The 13,634-nt window shown below is 39.3% G+C and overlaps 1 protein-coding gene across 4 annotated transcripts in view; it reads left to right on the forward strand.

Moving 5' to 3' along the window:
• The window catches only part of LOC117372409 (A-kinase anchor protein 13-like), a 44,921-nt gene that overhangs the window by 25,348 nt on the left and 5,939 nt on the right, over nucleotides 1–13,634 (forward strand). For 3 of the 4 annotated variants that reach the window (XM_033968210.2, XM_055222605.1, XM_055222604.1), the window contains exons 12-42: nucleotides 3,440–3,503; nucleotides 3,577–3,674; nucleotides 4,724–4,889; nucleotides 5,052–5,229; nucleotides 5,304–5,363; nucleotides 5,472–5,531; nucleotides 5,612–5,720; nucleotides 6,262–6,358; nucleotides 7,161–7,203; nucleotides 7,288–7,399; nucleotides 8,274–8,436; nucleotides 8,788–8,855; nucleotides 9,065–9,119; nucleotides 9,254–9,428; nucleotides 9,536–9,642; nucleotides 9,746–9,892; nucleotides 9,964–10,073; nucleotides 10,200–10,340; nucleotides 10,442–10,567; nucleotides 10,661–10,778; nucleotides 10,877–10,997; nucleotides 11,074–11,204; nucleotides 11,288–11,364; nucleotides 11,441–11,507; nucleotides 11,593–11,707; nucleotides 11,921–12,003; nucleotides 12,259–12,450; nucleotides 12,523–12,678; nucleotides 13,051–13,121; nucleotides 13,231–13,275; nucleotides 13,472–13,522. In XM_033968210.2, the coding sequence (XP_033824101.2) occupies nucleotides 3,440–3,503; nucleotides 3,577–3,674; nucleotides 4,724–4,889; nucleotides 5,052–5,229; nucleotides 5,304–5,363; nucleotides 5,472–5,531; nucleotides 5,612–5,720; nucleotides 6,262–6,358; nucleotides 7,161–7,203; nucleotides 7,288–7,399; nucleotides 8,274–8,436; nucleotides 8,788–8,855; nucleotides 9,065–9,119; nucleotides 9,254–9,428; nucleotides 9,536–9,642; nucleotides 9,746–9,892; nucleotides 9,964–10,073; nucleotides 10,200–10,340; nucleotides 10,442–10,567; nucleotides 10,661–10,778; nucleotides 10,877–10,997; nucleotides 11,074–11,204; nucleotides 11,288–11,364; nucleotides 11,441–11,507; nucleotides 11,593–11,707; nucleotides 11,921–12,003; nucleotides 12,259–12,450; nucleotides 12,523–12,678; nucleotides 13,051–13,121; nucleotides 13,231–13,275; nucleotides 13,472–13,522 (3,306 nt within the window). The remainder of the gene's footprint in view (nucleotides 1–3,439; nucleotides 3,504–3,576; nucleotides 3,675–4,723; nucleotides 4,890–5,051; nucleotides 5,230–5,303; nucleotides 5,364–5,471; nucleotides 5,532–5,611; nucleotides 5,721–6,261; nucleotides 6,359–7,160; nucleotides 7,204–7,287; nucleotides 7,400–8,273; nucleotides 8,437–8,787; nucleotides 8,856–9,064; nucleotides 9,120–9,253; nucleotides 9,429–9,535; nucleotides 9,643–9,745; nucleotides 9,893–9,963; nucleotides 10,074–10,199; nucleotides 10,341–10,441; nucleotides 10,568–10,660; nucleotides 10,779–10,876; nucleotides 10,998–11,073; nucleotides 11,205–11,287; nucleotides 11,365–11,440; nucleotides 11,508–11,592; nucleotides 11,708–11,920; nucleotides 12,004–12,258; nucleotides 12,451–12,522; nucleotides 12,679–13,050; nucleotides 13,122–13,230; nucleotides 13,276–13,471; nucleotides 13,523–13,634) is intronic. The other variant, XM_055222603.1, reaches the window with a different exon arrangement.

The following is a 13,634-nucleotide window of genomic DNA, read 5'->3' on the forward strand; positions in this document are numbered from 1 at the left end:
AAAAAGAGAAAGAGTGGGAAGGAGCGAGAGAGGGAGGGGCCAGGCTCAGAGCAGATGTGGGCAAGGAGGCTAATTTTCCAACGGCACCAGGATTGTACCGTTTTACCAGATTTTACATTGGGAATTAAAAACAAATAGCTTACTCTGTTTTTAAGACGTTCTCTCTCCTTTCTTTGTTTTCGACTGAATCTGTAATTGTCCGATTGGCTTTTTGGTAAGGATATGCCAGATGTTATCGTTTTCGGGGAGTCTATTTAGTCCCGTGGTAATGGATTCCCAAAGCTACAATGCTTGGAATTGAATTTTGAAACTTTTTTATTGGAGAAGTGTTTTTTCTTCAGTGTCAAATGAAGTCAAGAAAGAAGAAAGTCATATTATAACTCCCGGTTTAAACCTATAGTGGGAATGATTTGAAGTTTCGGCATGTATGAGAGACATAGGCGTAGGTACAGTTTCTGTTCCAAAGCAGAGAGGACTGTGGATGTGGTCCTAATTAAGGTATGTTTGCGCCAATACATTGAATTTCCTATTGTAGAGTTTATCACTAAATGTTTCGCAAGAAGGCCTTGTTATTCATGTGCAAAATGATGTTTTGCTCACATTGTCACATAGACATGTCACCAACTCACTCTGCTGAGCTAATGCTAGCCCATAAAAAATAAAAGCTACACTTTAAGGTCTCGTCAAATCCTTATAGCTTACTAACATGGTTGCCTTTTACTGTAAGTAAGTTTAATTATCCTCGCCACAATCCTGAAACAATGTATCATGGCATTTCATTTACATTGTCAGTTGGGTGAATATGGAAAAGGTCTCAGTAGCATAATCAAGATTTTGTAGAGGGAAAATAATATTAGTACTGGCACTAAACTCATGTGGTACTTCACAAAACCGATTCTGTTTATGCCAAATACTGTACAGCTGTACAGCTTATTCTACTGGTCCCACATAGTAGTACTATTTCAGCTCCTATTTCTACTTGTTTTGAGCAGCACATTCACTTTTACAAACGTACAGTCTTTGTTTTGTTTTGGGGTTATTGTTTTTTTACTATACTGCTAAGTGCCATTATGAGATTCTTGTTAATGCATTTCAAATATGTTTCTGTGTTACTAAAGTCCGCCACACACGACAGGATTTTTTTATGTGTGACAACAAGCACAGACCACAGACACAAAGAGAATCATATACGATTCTAAATTTCAGAGCACAAAGGCTGCAGGGGGATATGACAGCGAAGAGACAAGCTCAAAGTTGTGATCACACCTTGCATCAACTTTTCTGTGTACAATAAAACAACTTGCTTTGAGACACAGTCTCTTGCACTTCTAGTTTAGATGAAGGTGAACATTGTGTCATTATTATTTGTGAAATGTAGTGCAGTAGTTCAGATAAATGCTTTTTAATGCACAGACGGCTGGCGATTGACACAGGAAGTTGAGTCACTATCACTAATCTGCAGCAGTTTCACCTCGATCATCGTTGCGTGGATGTAAACACACACGTGAGGATCTACTCTCGCCTTTTTACTTTTGACTTCGAACTAAATTAATAGGACCGTTTGGTGGCCTTGGTGTCATTACTCACAGAGATACATTCTAATGGATAATATGGATCAGTCCAGTTTAAAAAACTTTATGCGAGGTTAGTAATAAAGTCGTCTTTAAATTATTTTCACCATTTCCTGTATCTAGCACCTCTATCTTCCACTCCATCCACCTCTGACGCTCTATTTTAATGGATGTTGCCATGGTGATGTTTTGTGGTTACGAAGTAACAATATGTCAGAGTGGCTCAGAGTCGCTTGGACACCACACACATGAGGAGTACTGCGGCTTAAAAAAATGTTACTTTAGTCATATGTTATTAAGTTGTGCTTCAGGGTGAAAAACCAATGAAAAAATCAAAAAATTCAGCAGTAGATAGTTGGCAGTTCTCTTAGAGCCAATGACTAGTGTGCTCTTCCCACACGGCTCACACCCTCCTCTGTCTGGTCGATGTCATGGACCACAAACCACATGTCAAAGCTTTCAAGTCCAAAATTTGAGGCTTTACAAAAGTTCTTTATTGTAGGTGTCAAACAGGGCCAACACCTACTGGTCAAGTTTGATGTTTCATGGCAAAGCAATGTTTAATTTACATTGTAGACACGCTTATAAATATTTAAAGCCACAGCATATAACTTTTTAGCCAAAAATAGACTATAATAATTATTTGGTTTTGATTATTGCACTGAAAAACAAAAAAAACCAAAAAAAAATACACGTGTCCTTACTTTGAGCAGGCTTGCATCTCCATAAACCTGACTTTTACTTGGTATCAAGGAGGTCCTCATTCTACCTGTTTCCATGGAAATGTTTTTCCATAGTATGTCATAAAACAATAAACTTGGCTATCTCCATGGGGAATGTTCCAAAGTATGGTATTAACTTTCTATTTCCATGGAATCTTTCAGGTGATGCGCCACCTCCAGAAAGTTACAAACAGATAATGGGATCTCAGACAAATGAGCAGAAGGGGAGATCTACAAGTGTGCAATGTTGAACCAGGTCTAGTCAGATTGCAGTGCTTTTGCATCAAAATTTGATCATTTCTCAATTAATACTAATATTACTGTACTATTTTCAGAAATTAATCTCTACTTCCTTCTTATCAATTTGCATTTTAAAACAACAGTCTATACAAAACCAGACCATGTGGCAGTGGGCAGCAAGTGGCCACCACCTACATGTAGACTGATTCAAAGCCCCTTTTTTGTGTTGAAGATGCTTTGCAGGATGTTGATAATAGACAGAGTGGGCAACATACAGTCCACACAACAGCACCATTGAGAGCAGGGCCTGAGAGGACAAAGACTGCTTTAACTTCTGTGATTAACAATCGCACAACTAAAAATGAGCTCACTGGGATGGCTCGGCCTACAAGTTTATCACAAGAGACTATTGAGAAGCCCTCAGATCTCAGGCTTTGAAGACACTAGTTCATTAAAATATGCTGTATATTGCACGTTACAAGCATTTCCTATGATCAGTCTGCTTTCTCATTGTTAGCACTAAAGTGATTGAGAAAAAACATTACAGTAGGGAGTGGACAACAACAAAATCATGTGCCACTAGATGTGCGTCCATCTGTGCAAAAAAGAAACTTCATAAAATCAAGGAAATAAATGCACAAAATTCTAAGGTCTTCATTTATGATAAAGTATGTCTGAAGCTGGTCTTGTTTTGTTCTTGTGTGTGTCTTGTCCCACCGTTAATGTTTACAACAAAATTGGCTGAATCTTCATATTGTTCTGGGTACATTGTCATCTCACCAATGACATGGTAAATGGATTTGTCTGTTACAGTGAATGCCACAAATTTACACTTTGATTGTGATGTTTTTGGTGAATATTAAGTTTATCACATGGCACTTATTGTTTTGTTCTTGATTTCTTCAGATCCAAAGGGAGACGGATATTTTTGGTCCAGTCCAACACTGTGCAGACCCCAGCTCTCAGACAGGTAAGAACAGCTGGCAAAAAAACTCACGTATTTCTAAATCTCGCCACTAAAAACATTCCATTTGTTTCTGTAGCCACATCACAAGACAGCAAGAAGCCTCCATTGGTGTGTTTACAAGAGGAGGAGGATGTCAGCCCAGAGACCAACACTGAGGACAGTGTTTTTAAAGAGGTGCAAGACTGAACGCTAGAGCAACTCTTTCCTAGTTCCATCACCAAGCAAACACACATTTAGATTATAGTAAGACCAAAACATTTGATAATGATTGACACTTTTTAGTACCCAGTCATCAATTAGAACAAGATTTTTATTTCTATCAGTCACACTCTAAAAGAGTAAGTTCTGCTGTTAAAGTGTTGAAGGATGCTCATTGTTTCACTCCATTAGCACCGAAGTGGTCCAAACAAAGCCCACTTTTCACCCTCTAATTGCCTCTAGCCCAAAAGTCCTCACAGCACTCTGAAAACAACATGTGTACACACCCACTGCGTTTCCTGTGCATGAACATTTCCATAAGCTGAACATAATCAGCAGTGGTCTGCTTTCATCGCGTCAGAGCTCTTTGACGTCATGAGGCAGCTGGCCCCAATATTGGGCCTTCGTCTGGCTAAAAAAAACAGTGCTCACGCGTACTACCTTTATGCCTTCTAAAATTATCCGCTCTGGGAGAAGTCATGTTACGCAACAGACTGGGAAACTATCCTCTCTGCAGTTTGGCAAGGAGGTGAGGAAAAGCTGGCTGTTGCACATACAGTAGTTGCGTGGCTAGAGGTCTTTAATGAAAAGTAGTCACACATTCTACTGTTACATTCTAATACTTCATTGGTCATATGAATATTGTTTTGGATGAATGTTTTTTGATCTTTGGTTCACTTCAGTTAAAACCATCCCTTCATAGATTCTTGATACTGAAAGAGCAGTCACTGCAAGAGTATGACTCACTTGTTCTGAAAACCACTTTTCCACTGGGTTTTCTCATATTTGTGAAGCCCAAGGTTAGACGAGGCATGATTCCTTGTGTTGATGACATTTATTTGGTCGACAGCTGGCTGGACAAGCATTTTTATTTTTTGTCTTTCAATTTCCTAGATTTCATAATTCACCATGCAATGACTTCATTAACAATAAATATGTATTTTTGCTTTTAGAATAAATCTTTCTGGTACTTCACTCATCAAATTTGTCCAAATTGTTGAAGAAATATATATTGTGCCCTGCAGTGGGAGACCCCCTGTACCGAGTGCAGTGATCAGAAGGTGCGTGTGTCCTGGTCTTCTACTGACGATGCCTCGTCAGTGCTGGGAACCTTCAGTGAGGAGCGTTCAATTTCAATCTCTGATCCAAACACCTCCAGACTCTCCTGGAAGTCTGAGGCAGAAGACACAGGTAACTTTAACAGTAATCACAACCCATTTACTTTCTGTTAGGGAATTCATAAAATACCCATTTAACAGCATGAAACTAAATCAAATCTTCCTAATGATGCATAATTGTTGGCTTTCTATGACTGGTTGTTGTAAAATATGTGTATTACTTGTGTTATTGAAGGACTTGGCGAAATGGAAGGAGGAGAGGAGGATGAGAGAAAAGATTCTCTACCTGAAAACATTTTAACGTCGGCCATCTTGAGAGCTTCTCGTCGCCGCTCTCTGTCGCCATTGCGACGGCACAGCTGGGAGCCAGGGAGGAATGACGCCACCTCTGACATGAACATGGGACAGGGCAGGTTCGGCCTTACTTAGTCCTACATTGTTTATGGTTTCGTTACATGTTTCACTTACAATACTGTTCTTCTTATAGTTCTCTTGTAAGTCTCTCAGAAGAATCCAAGCCTGCTAAAACACCTATTCACCGGAGAAGGTAAGCAAGTACTCATTATATTTAGATTATTGTAAACTTACTCAACATATTGCATTGTGCGATATTCAAGACTATAGAAGAAGTATCATTCTCATTCTCTTTTTTCAGTATGAGCTGGTGCCCATCTAATCTAGCTCCCTCTGACCCAGAGCCAATTGACAGCCGAAGGTAATCAAACAGGGTAGTAACTTTTTTAAGCCAGACAATGAGATGTGCAATAAATTACCTTTTTTTTCTTTCTTTTTTAGCTATAGTCTAGAGGGCTTGGTGGAGGTGGAGCAGGGTCCTCTTCCATGTGAGCAGGGGGATCTAGAGACGGGTCAAGAAAAAGGATGTTTCTCTGAGGAGGGACAGCAGGTAAATTGTGATATTGTTCTTTTTCAGTCCATACAAGATCTTCACAATTTGAAGAGCAGAACCACAACAGATGCATAACTAACTTGTTTGTCTTCCTACCGTCAACACATATTGTATAGTGTAGTTGTGCTGTGCTACTCATTCTTCTTGAACACAACAGTACAGTAAGAAGTACCTAAAGGGGCATTATCAACCATCTACTTGTCTCCATGGAGATGTTCTTGATTTTCCTGAAATGTTCCACATTCAGTGAATTACAGGTGTTTTATTGCTAAGAATTCCTTGAAATACCAAAAAAATCACACATTTTTATTGTGGATAAGCTCGCCTCTCCATACATAGTGCAAGTAATTTTGAAGCCTGGAGTTTACTCTGTGCCTTGGTCTCTGTTTGAAATTACAGTTAGACCAAGCAGAAGGAAAGGTGGTCTTGTGTTGATAGAATAGGATTTCACATAATTACATATTACATCAACACAGCATAAATCAACTGTAAAAGCATGTTCAGTTTTCATTTCAAACTTTTTGTCTTTTGTCACCAGGTCTTGTCAATGACTGCGAGCTGTCCTGGAATGTTTCATCACCAAACCCTCACCAAATCCATCTCCATGGTAACCATCAGTCACCGAGACATTGATGGTGAGTGTCTCCCAACCCTGTTTTTTATCTCCCACAGTCATTTATTAAAATAGTGAAGGTTTTGCTCTTATGTATCCACTAAATACATTTTAGCTTGTGGATGTCTACAATCCAAACGCCGCATCAGCTTCTCCATCAGTATTTTCCCACTACTTTCCAAAAACAGGCGTTTCTTTTCTTTGGGCTCTTCCTCCAGTGATGAGGATGAGGAGGGAGGGAGTAAGTACACTGTCTGAACATTGGCAAAAGTCTACGTGCTAAATAATATGGGCAAAGCTAACCACAAGCTAATTTTTGTGGTCAAAGTGATAACCCCCTCTCTCTACAGTGTTCCTAATCCTCTCTAAAATCCCCTCCTAATCTATATTTTTGTCATAAAACACTATCACGGTTCACTCTTTGGTTTTAAACCAATTTTCAGATGACTAACTGTAACTGTAACTGTGTAACTGTCGTATCATGAACACCTGGAAGACAAGTTTCCTAAATAAATACTCACATCATGAAGAAATTGGCTCAAACTGAAAATCATCCTGCAAATTGCCACTAGAGGGCACTGATGATCCACCTAGTCAAGCCCATTTTTTCTGTCGGTGGTTATTTAAATTGTTTAAATAAGCAATACAAAGAGCTGAACATGCAACAGTGAATCCACATAAGCTTTCCTATTGTGTCCATAACCGTCCCACTCCATTTTCTCCTTAGGTATTCTCCTTCACTCCTTATTTCATTTTTTTTTTTCTTTTACCGTCATGTTTTCCATCCCAATTATTTGGTATTCCTGTGATGTTCTTTGTTTTAGGCACAACCGCTTTCACATGTAACCCTGGCTCTGTGGAATACAGGTACTTGTGCATTTATTACATAAATTATCTAAAATGAAGGTGTTCATACATTTCACATTTCTGGTTCTTCTTTCTGTCCTGCAGTATTTCAGAAGAGGAGCCAGGGCCACTGAGAAGCACCACGGAGGGGAAAGGAGGGCCCAGAATCAGCCGAACATTCAGTTACCTCCGAAATAAAATGACCAAAAAGGGAAAGGTAGGAAAGCATTGCACAGAAAACTTGTATTGTAATGATTGGTAACTCTTATAGATGTTGCATTTGTGATTTTTTTTTTTTATATATATAATTGACATCATGTAGTAGTCAAACAAACAGAATATTTAGATGTTTGGTGATAAATGGGCAAAAAAGTAAGTATTAGATATGACGTGTGTAAAACCAAGTTACCAGGGGTCATATGAGAAAAAGGAACATTTATCCCTAAGGTTGCTGGTGTGCAAATTAAAAATTAAATGTATTGAGTACCCGGTGAAATACCCAGCAAAATTTTAAACGTTCAGATTTTAGTTACCATCTTAAATGACCCCACACACAGCACTGCAGAAATAATGAAGTGAAAGGGGAAGTCACTGTGCACACACAGATGGTGTTTCATCTACTTCCTGGTTTTGAGTCAGTCAGACGAGGCAGAAGACACTTGCACACACTGAACCTACTACAATGGGCAACACTGACAAGATGTAGATCATGAAAGCATTAGACAAGATCAAAACAACAAGCAGCAGAAGATGTCAGAAAGACTGGGCAAGAGAATCTGCTACTCGGTCAAGTGGACGTTAGACTTAAGTGAGGTAAGAGGTTTGGGCAGTTTGTGCTCAGCTGCAGATACATCTTTAGTAATTCTCTCTCTGTTGACAGTGAAAGAAATTAAATACTCTGAACTGGAACAAAGTGCTCATCCAAAATGCTTCTTTAGTTCTGGTCAGATTGCTGGTGGACACTGCCTACTCTACTGACACTTGAATGAAAATTATTTAAACTAATTAATAGACTAGAAATTCATCAACTATCAACTAGACATTCATGTTAAATTTGTTTGTGATGTTTGTTTTTGTTGTGTACATTTTAGGAGAAAGAAAAAGAGAGAAGAGGAGAGAAGGAAAGGGAGCCTAAAGAGAAAGACAAGAAATGGTCCCACAATCATGTGTTTTTCCCTGTATGTCCGCCTGTGTCCAGCTGCTGTCAGCATTGCAACAAACTGCTGCAAACCAAAGAGTGCTTCCACTGTAGCAGTAAGGAAATCTTTATATATTTCTTTGTTTATCTCTAGTAATGGCTTTGTTTGATGTTTCCCGAACAATTTCATATGCAACCATAAATCAAAACTTTGTCTGTTTTCATTATATCTAAGGTTAGAAATATTTTTTTATATTTATTTATTTATATTATTTGGTTTCGGAGGTATGTTTGTTGAAGACTTATGTTTGACAGTAAACTGTGAAACTTCCAAGCTGTGTAAAGTGAGTGAGTTCAGGAAGTACAGGATGAGATCATTGCATATGGACACTGTCACTCTACACTGACAGTACAAGGACCTTTATGTTCAGTGGCACTAACTTTCTGGTGGTTTCTTTTTCCTGCAGACTGTGGTGTTCATGTTCACAAGAGCTGCAAAGACAACGTGGCTGTTTGTGTAAAGAATAAAAATAAGGTAGGTGTCTACAGCTTTAAAGGGCCAAACTTAGAAATTATAGTTAAGTCATGTTAATGTTTATTGCACTTTTAAACTACCACTGTTGGACAAAGTGTAATGTACAAGCCATAAACATGTGATTTAGCAATGCACTTTTAGGCACTCAGAAAAATCATTGACAAATCTAAAGGACACATTTGACTTATATTTGTTTTTCTGCTTTCCAGCTTCAAATCATGGCCCCAGATGCTGCTCCTCCAGCTGTAACAACCAGGACAAAATGTACTTTTTAATGTTATTTCATGAAAGTTATTTGTTTTTAACTATACATACATATGTATATACATACATGCATGCATACTACAAACTACCCCTTTCAAATCATTTTCTACATGACCCTGCCTTTTGGCCCATAGCTACATCCTCGACCGGGTCCACTATTTCCTCTGTGTCATCGTTGTCACGAGAACGCTGGTCTACAGCCACTACACCTGAAGACCAGTTTCCTCTAGTGCAGCCAAAGCGCACCTCTAGCATTTTCTCTACACATGGCAGCCTGCCGAAGAGTATTTCCATCAGCAACATTGCAGGGTGACTGAATTTAATTATTATACATTTTTTAAAAGGTTTCTTTAAACATAGATTTTTGGTTTAATGTGAGTTGTAGTTAAATTTTTAAACTGCATTTTGATCTGCAGGTTAGATGACGTGACACTGAAAGGGTTAAAATTAAGGTCTCAGTCCACTGACTCGCTGAATCAGAACAGTGCCGTCAACGCTTCCACAGAGTCCCTCACTGATGAAGGTAACGCTACATTTAATCTGACATGAGACAGTTGTGCATTGGTCACATATAATATTACTGGCCACTCAAATAGATTAGCTTGATTCTGGTGTGTTTTGTGCAGGCACAGAAATGATGGATAATCAGCTGATGGGGGAGTTTGAGAGTGACATCAAGGACCTGGAGGCAGATTCATGGAGCAGCACAGTGGACAAGAAATTCCTAAAGACACTAAAGAAAGATGAAATCAAGAGACAAGATGTCATCTATGGTAACATACATTTAGATGGTTAAAATAATGCTTAATAATGCTATTGTTACATGAAATGGAATTATGTGCAGAGTTGTACCAGACAGAGTTTCACCATGTAAGGACCCTCCGGATCATGTCTGAGGTCTACTCTAAAGGCATCCAGAAAGAACTCCAGATGGACCTGCGCACTTTGGACAAGGTTAGCACTGTCATGAACAACACAAGGCACTTTTTATTAAAGGGTAGATTGTTAATTGCCAACATCAAATGTGATCAGAAAGAAAATGGAACAAATAGCCATTGTTTTTGCTTTAATGATTTCCAGATCTTTCCTGTGTTGGACGATCTTGTGGAGACCCACACGGAGTTTCTGCACCAGCTCTTGGAGCAGAGGAGAAGCTCCTCAGGGAAGGCACAGCACAGCAGCCTCCTTGTCGGTGGCATTGGGGAAACGCTGGTCAAACAGGTCAGCACAATACAGAATAAGCATAATGTTGAGCATTATTTTTGGTTGTACATCCAAATCTATTGAATTCGACATTGACTAAGTTGTCAGTGCATGTGCAGTTTTCAGGTAGCAGTGCTGAACGCATGAAGAAAGTTTATGGGAAGTTCTGCAGTCGGCACAATGAAGCTGTGAACCACTACAAAGATCTGCTGGCCAAAGACAAACGCTTCCAGAACTTCATCAAGGTACAAATCCACCTCACTTATTTTGTTATTTTTGCCACCATATTGCTGCCATCTCTAGTTTCACTGTTTTGGTTTTTCCTTGTAATTTCACAGAAAGTGATGAGTAGCACTATTGTACGGCGGCTCAGTATTCCTGAGTGTATCCTGCTGGTCACACAGAGGATTACCAAGTACCCTGTTCTCATCCAGCGCATACTGCAGCACACCAAAGGTGGGAATCATTGTAGTGAAATGTTTTTAGCTCACCATAACCTTTTATTAGTATTAGAATAGTTATTTATTTTAGTACTCATAATTCCTGTGGTGCAGAGACTGATTTGGAGCACACCCATGTATCAGAGGCTCTTCAGCTCGTAAAGGAAATCCTTACAGCAGTCGATAGCAAAGTGAATGAGCAGGAGAAGAAACGCAGGCTGAAAGAAGTGCACAGGCAAGTTATACATATGACTGAAAGTGAAGATTATAATTACTATATTATAATACTGAAGACTTGCATTTCCTCATAGTCGCACTGACAGTAAGTCCATAATGAGGATGAAGAGTGGCCAGTTTTTTGCCAAAGAGGACCTGCTTAGAGGCCGAAGACTGATCCATGATGGAACTCTGCAGCTGAAAAACTCTGCTGGACGCCTTAAAGGTTCAGGAGTTATTTCAGTCTGATCCTCTACTTAGAAATATGTACTTTTTGTCTAAAAACTGCTTTGGTGTTTGTTCTTCCAGAGGTCCAGTCTTTGCTCTTGTCAGATGTGTTGGTGTTTCTTCAAGAAAAGGACCAGAAATATGTGTTTGCCTCGCTGGTAAGCTGGGCTTTATCTCCCCTGGTACACCATGTACTTGTCAAGACCAGAAAAGAGACTTTTTTTTTTTTTTCAGGACCAACGCTCAACAGTCATCTCACTTCAGAATCTAATTGTCCGAGAAGTGGCCAATGAGGAGCGAGGTAAGGAAGTACTTCTCTTTATTAGCTTATCATGTCTCATGAACAATCGCTTTTGGTCTAACTATGTTATGTATTTGGTTTGTAGGTCTGTTCCTGATAACTGCTGGAACTGAGAAACCAGAGATGGTGGAGGTGTTGGCTAGCAGCAAAGAGGAGCGAAACACTTGGAGAGCCATTATTCAAGATGCAATGAACTGCATGTAAGAGCACTCAGATTTCCTAATTGGTTAGAACACAGCACTATTACTGTCTTTTTCCTGACAGCTTACTTTATTTGTATAAATTTAAGTTTTATAGGTATGTAGGCAGAATTTCTTACCAAAATTCACCTACAATCTACACACAAATCAAGTGTTATGGGAGGTAATGTAATGTTATTTTTTTAAATACTAACTGAGGTGTTCTTATTAAAGGGAGAAGGATGAAGATGAGGGCATTCCTAGTGAAACTGAAGAGGACAAAAGACAACAGGAGAGCAGAATAAAGGAGATTCGAGGTATGTGTGCATGTGTATATATGTATGTGTGTATGTATGTATGCATGTATACATGTGTATGTACACATTACATTACCCATATTTAAGTATGGTTAAGTATTTATGTATGTATGTACGTATGTATGTATGTATGCGTGTGTATCGTACGTATATATGTGTGTGTGTATGTATGTATACGTGTGTGTGTGTGTACACATTACAGTACCCATATTGAAGTGACCACTAACTGACTCATTGCCCATTATTTGATTTCAGAGTTACTCCGAGGTAAAGATGAGCAGATTGTCTCATTATTGGAGGAGAAGGTGCACATTTTCAGAAAGCTGAGTGACTGCAGTGCTGCCCTGTATGATGCTATTCCAGCAGTACGGGAGCGCATGCTGTTTAGGGCCACACCTGATGATGTCACTAAGGGAGAACCAATCATACAAGAGGCTTTGAAAGAAGGTGAGTGTGCCCATTGACTGAAGCAGTGGTACAGTCCAAAGTGTGTGTGTGACTGATGTGTTTCCTCTGCAGTGGAGTCTCTTCACTCTTTAGTCAACACTGGATTAGGTGGAGCAGCTTGCAATGTCTCTATGAGCCCAGTAGGGGGGAGTGTGGGACCAGTCTGTCTGCCCAGGAGAGCGGAGACGTTTGGAGGGTTTGACAGCCACCAGATGAACATCAGCAAGAGTAGGTTCCCCACCAGGCTCAAGGTTACACTATGTGCTCATTATGGACTGGCACTGCATTTTATTTTAACTTCTATCAAATACTGCCTGAAATGTCACATTTAATTATGGTAGTTTTTCTTTCAGATTTGGTACTTAAATCTTTATTAAAACTGAAGCTTACTACCATACCAATAATGTTCCCCTAAATGTTAATTACATACTTGTTAATTATTGCATATTTACACAATTTGCTGCAGCAGCCTTGAAATTGAATAGTTCAAAACAGAAAGAGAAATCTTGGATATATTCAAGTATGGTACTACTAGTATATCATAGAATTGTTTTTTGACAATAGCAGTGGTTCTTATCTGGCTGTGCTCTGTGCCGTCAGATGGGGAGAAGGAAGAAGCAGATGAATCAGTGGACCTTCGAAGGACTGAGTCAGACGGTGTGCTCAAAAAGGTCAGTGCGTGTGTGTATGTGTGTTTATACTGTTTTCACCTCAACAATGCATTATTTATGAATGCATTTTGTTCCCAGACCTCTCCTGAGTTGTTCTCTCTTTTCTTAGGGAGCCACAGCGAGTCTACAGTTGTTACTCAAGAGAAACAATGAAGTAAGTATTACGCTTGATGTCAAGTGAGGACAGGTGTAAATGTAAGGTCTGGGATACTGTATAGTTTTGCTGAATTTGGTGAACTGCTTTGCTGTACAATTATGCATCTAATATGATTGAGATTTTCAGATTTGTATTTTATTTTATTAGAAATATAAATTATTGCAAAAAAATGTAAACTCCCTTCTCTCCCCAGCAGGTCCAGAGCAGTGTGACTTACCTTCATGACCTACTGCTCTCACTGCAGGTAAAAACAGCAGCTAACTCACTCCTAAACCAATGAGGTATAATAAAACTAGAGGAATCATCACCATGGTAACCTGCAGTAACAGACATCCAGTTCCTGCAGCCATCCCGCC

This window comes from Periophthalmus magnuspinnatus, chromosome 6 (assembly GCF_009829125.3).
Source record: "Periophthalmus magnuspinnatus isolate fPerMag1 chromosome 6, fPerMag1.2.pri, whole genome shotgun sequence".
NCBI lineage: Eukaryota > Metazoa > Chordata > Actinopteri > Gobiiformes > Gobiidae > Periophthalmus > Periophthalmus magnuspinnatus.